Source organism: Coenobita brevimanus, chromosome 9, assembly GCF_032717465.1.
Source record: "Coenobita brevimanus isolate Jiangsu-jjx chromosome 9, ASM3271746v2, whole genome shotgun sequence".
Lineage (NCBI taxonomy): Eukaryota > Metazoa > Arthropoda > Malacostraca > Decapoda > Coenobitidae > Coenobita > Coenobita brevimanus.
In genome coordinates this window covers 1,835,001-1,847,500 of record NC_136962.1, presented here as the reverse complement: position 1 = coordinate 1,847,500, position 12,500 = coordinate 1,835,001, and the positions used below count along the sequence as shown (strand labels likewise).

General features: G+C 43.3%; 2 protein-coding genes across 2 annotated transcripts in view; one reads left to right on the top strand and one right to left on the bottom strand.

Moving 5' to 3' along the window:
- Positions 1-1,689: 1,689 nt before the first annotated feature.
- c12.1 (spliceosome-associated protein CWC15) lies at positions 1,690-5,725 on the bottom strand. The gene is made up of 2 exons (XM_080279972.1): positions 5,647-5,725; positions 1,690-2,625 (listed from the first exon to the last, which is right to left on the bottom strand). Exon 2 carries the CDS (start codon positions 2,611-2,613, stop codon positions 1,939-1,941), a length of 675 nt encoding a protein of 224 aa, XP_080136098.1. The 5' UTR covers positions 2,614-2,625; positions 5,647-5,725; the 3' UTR covers positions 1,690-1,938.
- A 393-nt stretch (positions 5,726-6,118) lies between these two features.
- The window catches only part of LOC145409767 (ATP-dependent DNA helicase Q5-like), a 23,283-nt gene continuing 16,901 nt past the window's right edge, over positions 6,119-12,500 (top strand). The window contains exons 1-4 of the mRNA XM_080280071.1: positions 6,119-6,239; positions 10,365-10,489; positions 10,996-11,160; positions 11,920-12,096. Of these exons, the coding sequence (XP_080136197.1) occupies positions 6,119-6,239; positions 10,365-10,489; positions 10,996-11,160; positions 11,920-12,096 (588 nt within the window). The remainder of the gene's footprint in view (positions 6,240-10,364; positions 10,490-10,995; positions 11,161-11,919; positions 12,097-12,500) is intronic.

Here is a 12,500-nt window from a genome sequence, read left to right as displayed (position 1 = left end):
TGGGGACCACGCCACCAGTCGTTCCCCCTCCGCAACCCCAGAGGCTCCCTGTGAGGGTGCTGTCTCTGGCTCAGCCCGCCCCTCCTGTGGCCAAGTGAGGCGCCCCGCCTGCCTCCTCTCCTTCACGGAGAGTGGAGACTGTTTCCCCCACAGGGTCCCCGCTAGAGAGTACCCGGGATGAGACCCCCCGTGGCCAGGCATGCCACCCCTGCAGTACAACCCCCGACGCCTGCAGCAGCTGACAGACTCCCCCAGGGTGAGTGGCCACAGCCTACCCCTGACGGCCTTCTCCTCCAGGCGAGACTGCAGCCCCAGGACTGTGAAGGGCGCCCGGCAGCTGGCCCCAGGCCCGTACCAGACCAGGTCCACCCCCGAGCTTCCCACCTCAGCTGAGGGCAGGCGCCATGCTGAGCGCCTCTTAGCCCTGTTTGACCCCAGTCTAGAGGGCCATCACACTCCCAGGGCCCCCACCAGGAAAGGGCCGCCCATCACTCCGCCCTTCAGCTCGATCTGGGCCCCAGACCACACAAGACTTGCACCGGAAACACACCCCAGAAGTCCCTCTTCCCACACCAGGGCGCCACCTGCATTGTAGCCGTGGGTGCGCCCCTCACGCCCACCAACAACCAGTGCTGCCGCCCCTGAGTGTGCAGCCCTCCCCCTCACCTGGAGTATCGCATCCCTGTGTGTGCCTTTGACTTGTACCGGACCCTCCCCAGCGTGATGCCCCTGAGTGTACCCCCTTGTGTGCCCCCTACCCCTCTGTGTGACCCTCCCTGTCGCCCCACAGGTGACCCACACTCCCCTGTGTAGTGCCCCAGACCCTCACACACACAGAGATCCACACCCGTCCATGTAATGTACTATTGGGATATATTTTGTTGTGTATTTCCCTTGTCCGTAAACTCTAGCACAGTCCACAATAAAGAACCCAAGGCCTAGAAGTTGGATGCAGAATATGCTGCGTAACAGTCATCATCATCATCATCACCATCATCATCATCACCATCATCATCATCATCATCATCATCATCATCATCATCACCATCATCATCATCACCATCATCATCATCATCATCATCATCATCATCACCATCATCATCATCATCATCATCATCACCATCATCATCACCATCATCATCATCATCACCATCATCATCACCATCATCATCACCATCATCATCATCACCATCACCATCATCACCATCATCATCATCATCATCACCACCACCACCACCACCAGTCAGATACAAAATAAAACGGATTATTGACAGAAGAGGTTTTAAAGATGAAAGACTATGATGTTTGTGATGAAGTTTATTGAAAAAAAAACAAAAACTTATTCTTTCTACATATTCATAAGTTGTTAAATCCTGGTGTTGGATCAGACCTGTCAACCACATGTAAGTGGTACTGATACACTACAGTACCTACATCTTGTACAGATGCACCACCCCTTTGTGTGTGTCTGTGTGTGTGTGTGTGATCTGTGGGTGGACGCCACATTTGCTTTCCTTCACATGTATGAAAAAAATAAACAGGTAAAGTCAAGGTGTTAGGGAACATTATGAACCTAGAGAGAGAGAGTCCAATGATATTTCTACACTGAGGTGGTTTGGCCATGTGGAGAGGATGGAGAGTGAGAGACTAATGAGGAGAGTGTATGTGAGTGAGGTGGAGGGGGGAAGAGGGAGGGGGAGGCCAAGGATGAGATGGAGGGATGGAGTGGAGAGGTATATGAGAGAGGGGGGTGTGAGCTGGGAGCAGGGCAGTGAAATGGCAGGGGACAGGGTGACATGGAGGCAGTTTGTTTGTGGCCACCCCTTGCGGGATTAAGGCATCTGGCAATAGATAGATAGACAGATAGATACTCCATTGATAGATTTTTCCCTCCATCTCATCCTCGGTCTCCCCCTCCCTTTCCTTCCCTACTCTCTTCTACTTGACGTATTTCTCCATGAAGCGTTTGTGGAACTCCGACCGCAGGGAGTCATTGATAAACGCTTTCTCTGTTTTGTCAGGCTCGGAGGCCGCACAGTTCTTGAAAACCACATCGTCATCCCAGCGCTTCTTTATCTTCATGTCTGCTTTGGGGACGGCAGCCAGGTTCAGGAGCGGGTTGCCGGAGATAATGTTTTCCATCCTGATCCGCTCCTCCTGCTCCTGTCTCTCCTGCTGTCGCTTGGCCTCCTCCTCGACCCTCTCACGTCGAATTCTCTCCAGCTCGGCAAACAGGACGGCCTCATCGTCAGAGTCGTCGGAGTCGGACGCATCGTCGTCATCATCCTGAGGGTCGTCCGCGTCTAGGTTAGCGGGGGCGATCTGGTCCAGTCTGGGTTTTTTTGAGGACGAGCTGGACTCCCTGGCGCCGCTACTGCTGCTCCCGCTGCTGCGTTTATCCCTGGCGGCTCTCTCCCGATCCTCCAGCTCCCTGCGCATGTCCCTTCCCCTCAGCTCCTCGGCGCTAGACTGGCCGTGGTCGCGATACTTGAGCCGCGTGTGGGATGGCAGGTCCCGCGCTGAATACTGCTTTGACAGGGCGCTGAGGTCTCTCTCCCCCCGCCCCATGCCACCCTTGGCCGGCTCAAACGTTGGTCGCGCTGCTGTTGTCATGGTTACCTAGATCTGAAATGGATGAGGGTAGTTGTTGTAAATGATGGTGTTTTAGTAGTTACAGTTATAATAATAATAATGGCTGCCCTGTAGTTGTAATGTTCCCAGCTACATAAAGGAGTGAGGTAACAAGGACAAGAACAAAAACAATAATATAACTAATAATAATAATAATAATAATAATAATAATAATAATAATGGTGAAAGTGAAAGAGAGTTTCCATGCATTAATTTACAGCTGTATTTTTTCAATAAACCATCACATAATTTGCAGAAATACATAATTTTCAAGACATTTATACGACCTCACTAGTCAGTAAATGGGAGGTTGTTGAAGGCTGTGAAGAGTATGTATGTAATAGGAAAAGTGTATGGTAGGATACTTATAAACAGAGTTAGAGAAAGAACAGAGGAATTAGTTGGAGAAGAACAGGGAGGCTTTAGGAAGGGAAGAGGTTGTGTAGATCAGTGTATGGTAGGATACTTATTGACAGAGTTAGAGAAAGAACAGAGGAATTAGTTGGAGAAGAACAGGGAGGCTTTAGGAAGGGAAGAGGTTGTGTAGATCAGTGTATGGTAGGATACTTATTGACAGAGTTAGAGAAAGAACAGAGGAATTAGTTGGAGAAGAACAGGGAGGCTTTAGGAAGGGAAGAGGTTGTGTAGATCAGTGTATGGTAGGATACTTATTGACAGAGTTAGAGAAAGAACAGAGAAATTAGTTGGAGAAGAACAGGGAGGCTTTAGGAAGGGAAGAGGTTGTGTAGATCAGTGTATGGTAGGATACTTATTGACAGAGTTAGAGAAAGAACAGAGGAATTAGTTGGAGAAGAACAGGGAGGCTTTAGGAAGAGAAGAGGTTGTGTAGATCAGTGTATGGTAGGATACTTATTGACAGAGAAAGAACAGAGAAATTAGTTGGAGAAGAACAGGGAGGCTTAAGGAAGGGAAGAGGTTGTGTAGATCAGTGTATGGTAGGATACTTATTGACAGAGTTAGAGAAAGAACAGAGAAATTAGTTGGAGAAGAACAGGGAGGCTTTAGGAAGGGAAGAGGTTGTGTAGATCAGATATTCATTCTTAGATCTTTAGTGGAAAAGTTTCTAGAGAAGGGAAAGAAGTTGTATGCGGCTTTCATGGATTTGGAGAAAGCATATGACAGGGTGGATAGACAAGGATTGTGGAAAGTGTTAAGAATATATGGAGTAGATGGGAAGTTGTTGAATGCTGTGAAGAGTATGTACGATGGTGCGAAGGCTGCAGTGCATGTGGATGGTGAACTAAGTGAATTTTTCTCATTGAAAGTTGGGTTGAAACAGGGATGTGTCATGTCTCCATGGTTGTTCAATCTGTACATGGATGGGGTAATAAAAGAGGTACAAGGTAGGGTAGTGGATGTTGGAGTGGCCCTGGTGAGAGAGGATAGTGTTTGGAAACTCCCTGTACTGTTGTTTGCAGATGATACTGTGTTGTTGAGTGAAGACGAAGGGGAGCTGCAAGGCTTGGTGGAGGAGTTTGAGAGAGTGTGTAAGAAACGGAATTTAAATGTGAATGTAGGGAAGAGTAAAGTGATGGTCTTTGAGAGAGGTGAAGTCAGTGAATGTACAGCGAGGTTGGATGGTGAGGAATTGGAAAATGTGAGTACGTTTAAGTACTTGGGTAGTGTGATGAGTAAGGATGGAGGTTTGGAGGGTGAAGTGCTTGAAAGGGTACAGCAGGGAAGAAACAGCTGCTCTGAGGTAATATGACCTAACCTAACAAATATTAGTCATACAAACTCTGGGCATCGGCAATAAATATAATTAAGAGAGATGATAGTCTGTTGGGCTGCACCTGTTCACAGTTACCTAATAATAACAATAATAATAATAATAATAATAATATTTTGTTGAGCTGCACTTGTACACAGTTACCAAGACCTGCAAAAAATTAACTTTAAAAAAATCAAACTTGAACACTGGTAAACCTTGACAACAATTGAAGACTGACACATGGCTGACTTCTTCATTAAATTTATTCTGGTGAGGGAATAAGAAGTTTAAATTATTTACTGTAGAGAAAGGAGGCATAAAGTAATAGTGAGGAAGTGGAGGAAAGAAGGGGAAGTGGAGGTAACAATGGGGAAGTGGAGGAAAGAAGGTAACTTTGGGGAAGTGGAGGAAAGAAGGTAACAATGGGGAAGTGGAGGAAAGAAGGTAACAATAGGTAAGTGGAGGAAAGAAGGTAACAATGGGGAAGTGGAGGAAAGAAGGTAACAATGGGGAAGTGGAGGAAAGAAGGTAACAATGGGGAAGTGGAGGAAAGAAGGTAACAATGGGGAAGTGGAGGAAAGAAGGTAACAGTGGGGAAGTGGAGGAAAGAAGGTAACAATGGGGAAGTGGAGGAAAGAAGGTAACAATGGGGAAGTGGAGGAAAGAAGGTAACAATGGGGAAGTGGAGGAAAGAAGGTAACAATGGGGAAGTGGAGGAAAGAAGGTAACAATGGGGAAGTGGAGGAATAAAGAGGACGAGAAAAAAAGAACGGAAGCAGGATAACTAACGAGCAGAAAAGGAGACGAAAAATATAGATTAACACTCGCTTCCGTGACTTGCATTATGAGCAGTTTCTCCTTTATATAAATATTTCCCGTACTTATAAAATTATATAGATTATCCTTATTTACTACTACATGTAATAAATTCGCCACAGTATCAATATATTACCTCAAAACCTCGAAAAACACTAAACAATATCCATTATCACTCGTTTCCGTGACGTACACTGAGCTGTTTCTCCTTTATATAAATATTCCTCATACTTCTCAAATTATACAGACTATCTTTACTTCTTACTACATATAATAAAAGCGCCAGTGTATCAAAATATTACCTTAAAACCTCGTAAATCACTGAACAATATCCATCATCACTCGCTTCGTGACGTACACTGAGCTGTTTCTCCTTTATATAAATATTCCCCGTACTTATAAAATTATACAGACTATCCTTACTCACTACTACATATAATAAAATCACCAGTGTATCAAAATATTACCTTAAAACCTCGAAAAACACTAAATAATAAGAATCTCTGCCTTCAGGACCTGTGTTTGTTATTGTTGACGAAACGATAATACGAGCCTGGATAGATCTCCAATGCGAGCTTAAATTTAAATATCTGAGTACCATAACTGTATATTTTATTTCCATATATTGTATCGTATAATAAAAATAATATTATAATCTTTAATCTATTGTCATTATACTTTCTTGATAGGCACAGTTGTAAAAATGCAGCATGTTGGAAGTATGGAAAACTTTAATAAATCACGGAATCAAAGTTTTCTAGGGTTATTTCGCTGTTTTTGTAATTTTCAAGTAGTTTTTCACATTAAAATGGCTATAAGAAGGCAACAATAGCATTTTGAAGATCCAAAATATGGTCAGATGCAGCCTAGAGGGAGAGCGTGAATCGTCTTGTTTAGTTTTGTGCATGGCGGCCACATCATGAATTAATTCCTGAAAATATGTCGGCCAGGAAGAAGGAGGACTCTAAGGGAAGGATCCTGGCGAGTTTGACCAAATATTTCAAGCATGAGACCTTCAAAAGCGACCTGCAAAGACGAGCCGTGGAGGCGGTGGTGGACGGTAATGTTTATATAGATTTATCAGTTCGTTTTATTTATCATTGTTGTTTTTTGTTCATCTGATGGAACTGGCCAACTCCCATAACACAGAAAATAACTTGTGGCTGCTTAGAATTCCATGAGACCTACGAATGAGTCTCCTTGGTTACTAGTCCAAATTAACCTCCTGTGTGATGGCTGAAAAGTGTTACGAATTTTTTGGCAGACGAAAACAAGCCTACTATATCACCCTCATCACCAAATTGTTTCATATTTGGTCTTATTTGAGGCACAAGTGAGTCTCCTTGGTTACTAGTCAAAGTTATCCTGTAGCCTGGCTGCTGAAAGGTGTTGTCAATTTTTAATAAATGAAAACAAACCAGTATATCACCTACAGTGCTGAAAAAAGAAAAAAAATCCTGTTTTCCTTAATATAAAACTTTTTTGGGGAAAGAAAAGTTGGGAGAATTGTCATGTTAATGTTGTGTGGCTTATTTAAAATGTAAAATATTATTAATCAATGAATATGGTTTCTACCTGTTATATTTTCCTCTTCTTGCTTACCTGTAGTGATAGTTGAGAGGCATAGGAGGCAGTGCTGATGAAAGGTGCCTCTTCTCTCTTGTACAGTCTCAGCGTACTTGTTATATGAATTTGTTATGAGGAACACGCTGAGGTGGTTTGGCCATGTGGAGAGGATGGAGGGTGAAAGACTGACCAGGAGAGTGTATGTGAGTGAAGTGGAGGGGGTAAGAGGGAGGGGGAGGCCAAGGATGAGATGGAGGGATGGAGTGCTGTGGTGTGGATGTGATAGGAAGCGTTATGAGGAACACACTGAGGTGGTTTGGCCATGTGGAGAGGATGGAGGGTGAAAGACTGACGAGGAGAGTGTATGTGAGTGAGGTGGAGAGGGGAAGAGGGAGGGGGAGGCCAAGGATGAGATGGAGGGATGGGGTGGAGAGGTATATGAGAGAGGGAGGTGTGAGTTGGGAGCAGGGCAGTGAAATGGCGGGGGACAGGGCGACTTGGAGGCGATTTGTTTGTGGCCACCCCAAACGGGATTGAGGTGTCTGGCAATAGATAGATAGATAGATAGAGAATACTGTGGAGTACCTTGTATGTGTGGATCATGTCACCGTGTAGTGTTCTGTCCTCCAGTGTGGTGGGGCCAAGACAAGCCAGCCATTCCCCGTACGACAGTTTGGATAGCGCCGATGTACATGGTTTAGCTTGTTAATGTCTTGGCGGGTGTGAGGTGGCCCTGCCTGGACACTGTATTCCAGCCGGGGTGTGAGCAGAGATGTGTACAAGTGGAGGAACATCTCTGCCTCCGGCAATGTCCTAAACAACCACCAGCACATTCCTTCAACACTCTTGGCTGCACCCCATCTGGTCCAGGTGCAGAGTTTTCTCAAAGGGCGTCTAGTAGTTTTCATATGTCATCCACCGTGAACTCACACTGACTTAACTCTTCGTCTTCAAACTGGTGTTGTGCCCTTGGAATGGGGATCTCTGTCTCCTTGGTAAACTATCTATCTATCTATCTATAGCCCGACGCCTTAATCCCGCAAAGGGTGGCCGCAGACAAAACGCCTCCAAGTCGCTCTGTCACCCACCATTTGACTACCCTCCCCCCAACTCACCCCCCCCTCCCTCATATACCTCTCAACTCCATCCCTCCACCTCATCCTCAGTCTACCTCTCCCTCTCCCTCCCTCCACCTCACCTACATACACCCTCTTAGTCAGTCTTTCATTCTCCATTCTCTTCACATGTCCAAACCACCTCAGTGTATTTCTCCTAATCTTCTCAACCACATCCACATCCACCCCACATCCTTCACCTCTTGCAAAAGGCCCTTCCACACTTCTCTGCAAGGGTCTTCTCAAATTGGTACACAGCTTCCCACACCACTCAGATCAACTCATTCCTTACTCTGCTTCTTTCTGTTTTATTTCGCAACAGTTTCATAAAATACGACCTCTTCACTCTGTATCTCCTCCTGTATAGTGATTTTCCCAGTCTGTGTTCATCTCACACACACTACAACCTCAGTGTTTAGCATAAGTACATTATTTCTCACTAAAATGGTGACATCTCCATTAGTCCCAGCTGCTTTGTCTTTCCTGTACGCTATGTATGAATAGCAGTTGAAATGCCAGACAGGGGTGTATTCAGACTCAGCAGCGGGGGGACTGTTTTAGGTCCCACTACAATCTATTTCTTCCTTGTGTTCCCCTGCCTCATCAATATTTCGTTTTTTTCATTCCTCTCTTTGACTAGCTTAGCATGCATTTGTCTTCCCTTGTACGTACAGTCTGGCATTATTCGTATCTTGATCCTATCAGGTCTAGCCATATCTATTAACTTTTTGCTCTCCTTTAAGATTTTCCTCTTCTATCTATCTATCTATCTATTGTCAGACGCCTCAATCTCGTTTGGGGTGGCCACAAACAAATCGCCTCCAAGTCGCCCTGTCCCCCGCCATTTCACTGCCCTGCTCCCAACTCACACCCCCCTCTCTCATATACCTCTCCACCCCATCCCTCCATCTCATCCTCGGCCTCCCCCTCCCTCTTCCCCCTTCCACCTCACTCACATACACTCTTTTCGTCAGTCTTTCACCCTCCATCCTCTCCACATGGCCTCTTCTCTTAGTTTTATTTTGAGAAGTCTAGGGCTTGTATGAGTTGTTTCTGTGGTGGTCTGTTGTTGAGATGATGGTTTAATCTTACCTTTGTCTTAACCTCCAGGATCCTTGACTATATCGTTGAGAGAGGAGACGTCGTTATTAACTTTATCATTTCTCACCATCATCCACTCACTTGATGTAGTGCTGCCTACTTCATCCTTAGCCTTTATCATTCTTTTTCAGTGCCTGTCCTCCTCTCTTCCTATTTCTCACCATCATCCACTCACTTGATGTAGTGCTGCCTACTTCATCCTTAGCCTTTATCATTCTTTTTCAGTGCCTGTCCTCCTCTCTTCCTATTTCTCACCATCATCCACTCACTTGATGTAGTGCTGCCTACTTCTTCCTTAGCCTTCATCATTCTTTTTCTGTGCCTGTCCTCCTCTCGTCCTATTTCTCCCATCATCCACTCACTTGATGTAGTGCTGCCTACTTCTTCCTTAGCCTTTATCATTCTTTTTCTGTGCCTGTCCTCCTCTCTTCCTATTTCTCCCATCTTTCCTGTCACTTCTTATTGCTTTTCTTTCCTTTACAGGTGGCTTTACATTGAGTGACAAGCCAAATGGTTTCCTGTAAGCCAAGAAACCATTTACAACGCTGGGTGGTAACCATATAACCAAACCATACGTGCTGCCTACGTGTCAACAAGTGGGTTGGTGGAGGGTTAGTGCCCCTCCCCGTAAAACAAATAACTCAAAGTCAAATGGCCACCCCTTACCGGATTATGGCGTCTGGCAATAGATAGATAGAATACGGGATTATGGCGTCTGGCAATAGATAGATAGATAGATGAATATAACTGTAAATACGATGAATTATAGTAGTTAAGATGAATAATAATAGTCTTAGAAGAGAAGTGTAGTTGGGATATTTGAATTGTTAGCCACCTAGATGATGGTAGATGTCCCATTGGGCTCGGAGATTTTAGACTTGCTGTAAACGTTCACTCGTACTCAAATGGTTCTTAATGATCGGGTTTATATGTTTTTATGATGATGAAGGTGGTTATGATGATGATGATGATGAAATTGAAGATGATGATGGTGGTGGTGATGATGATGATGATGGTGATGGTGATGATTATGATGGTGATGATGATGATGATGGTGATGATGATGATGATGGTGATGATGATATGATGGTGATGATGATGATGATGGTGGTAATGATGGTGATGGTGGTAATGATGATGATGGTGATGGTGATAATGATGATGATGATAATGAAGGATTATGATCATGAAGGTAATGATGGTGATAATAATAATGATGATGGTGATGATTATGATGATGGTGATGATGATGAAGGTGATGATGATGGTGATGATGATGGTGGTAGTGATAATGATGATGATGATGAAGGTGATGATGATGGTGATATTGGTGATGATAAATATAGATAAACAGACACTAATTTCCTGTCTCTCTCTCTGTCTTTCTCTCTTTCTTTCCACAGGTAGTCAAGATGTGTTCATATCGATGCCTACTGGGTCCGGAAAATCCCTCTGCTATCAGTTGCCAGCTGTCATGGCGAAAGGACAGGTGGCCATCGTCGTTTCACCTCTAATTGCACTCATTAAGGTGTGTGTGTGTGTGTGTGTGTGTGTGTGTGTGTGTGTGTGTGTGTGTGTGGTGGTGATGATGGTTTGTGTGGGTGGGTGGGTGTGGGTGTGTGTGGTGGTGGTGAGAGTTTGTGTGTGTGTGTGTGTGTGTGTGTGTGTGTGTGTGGTGGTGGTGATGGTTTGTGTATGTGTGTGGTGATGATGGTTTGTGTATGTGTGTGGTGATGAGTGTGTGTGTGTGTGTGTGTGGTGATGATGGTTTGTGTGGGTGGGTGGGTGGGTGTGGGTGTGGTGATGATGGTTTTTGTGTGTGGGTGTGTGTGTGTACATTTTATTACTAACTTTGCATCTGTACTGTGTGTGTGTGTGTGTGTGTGTGTGTGTGTGTGTGTGTGTGTGTGTGTGTGTGTTTATCTGTGTGTCCATTTGTCTAATAATGATGATAATAATAATGAAGATAAAATGATGATAATATTGCTACTGAAATAATAATAATAATAATAATAATAATAATAATAATTTTAGGATCAACTAGAGCATCTTCAGCAACTGGCAATAATCGCAGAGTCGTTAAACTCAAAAATGACCCAAAAGGAACGAGGTCGCGTGCTGGCTGACCTCTCGTGTGTTTCTCCTACTACCAAACTACTCTATATCACCCCAGAACAAGCGGCTACCAGTACATTTCAGGTGCGTGTGGTAGTAGTGGTAGTAGGGGGAGGAGTGGTGGTGAGGAAGAGGAGGATGGTTGTGTTGATGATGATGATGACTTATAGTAATAATATTAATAATAGTAATAGCAACACCACCAACAATAATGATAATAATAATAATGATAATAATAATCTATCTATCTATCTATTGCCAACTAGATAGATAGATAATAATAGTAATAATAATAATAATAATAATAATAATAATGATAGTAGTAGTAGCAGTAGTAATAATACTATAATAATAATAATAGTAATAATAATGATAACAATAATAGTAGTAATAATAATCATTCATTCATTCATTGCCAGATGCCAAGTATCCCAAACGAGGTGGCCACTTGACACGTAGGGAGAATAATAATAATAATAATAATAGTGACAATAATAACAGCAACAGGAATAATAAAAATAATAATAATAATAACAATAACAATAATAATAATAACAATATTAATAATAACAATAACAATAATAATAATAATAACAATAATAATAATAATAATAATAACAATAATAATAATAATAATAATAACAATAATAATAATAATAATAATAATAATAACAATAATAATAATAACAATAACAATAATAATAATAATAATAACAATAATAATAATAATAATAACAATAATAATAATAATAATAATAATAATAATAATAATAACAATAATAATAACAATAATAATAATAATAATAATAATAATAATAATAATAGCCACAATTCCTTCACCAGGGCCTCCTAGGTCGTCTCCACAAATACAACAAACTCTCGTACTTTGTAGTCGATGAGGCACACTGTTTGAGTCAATGGGGTCATGATTTTCGACCTGACTACCTCAAATTGGGTCGTTTGAGGTCGCTGATCCCTGGTATACCCTTCGTGGCCCTAACCGCAACTGCCACGGCCAAGGTGAGTGTGGTGGTTGTGGTAGTAGTGGTGATAGTAGTATTGTAGTAGGAAATAGGAATATAATGATAATGATTAATAATGATAAAATTGAACATATAGTGCATTTTTTCTGGTCTGTCTACCTATCTATCTATCTATTGCCAGACGCCTCAATCCCTTATATGGGGTGGCCACAAACAAATCGCCTCCATGTCGTCCTGTCCCCCGCCATTTCACTGCCCTGCTCCCAACTCACACGCGCCTCTCTCACATACCTCTCCACCCCATCCCTCCATCTCATCCTCGGCCTCCCCCTCCCTCTTCCCCCCTCCACCTCACTCACATACGCTCTCCTCGTCAGTCTTTCACCCTCCATCCTCTCCACATGGCCAAACCACCTCAGTGTGTTCCTCCTAACGCTTCCT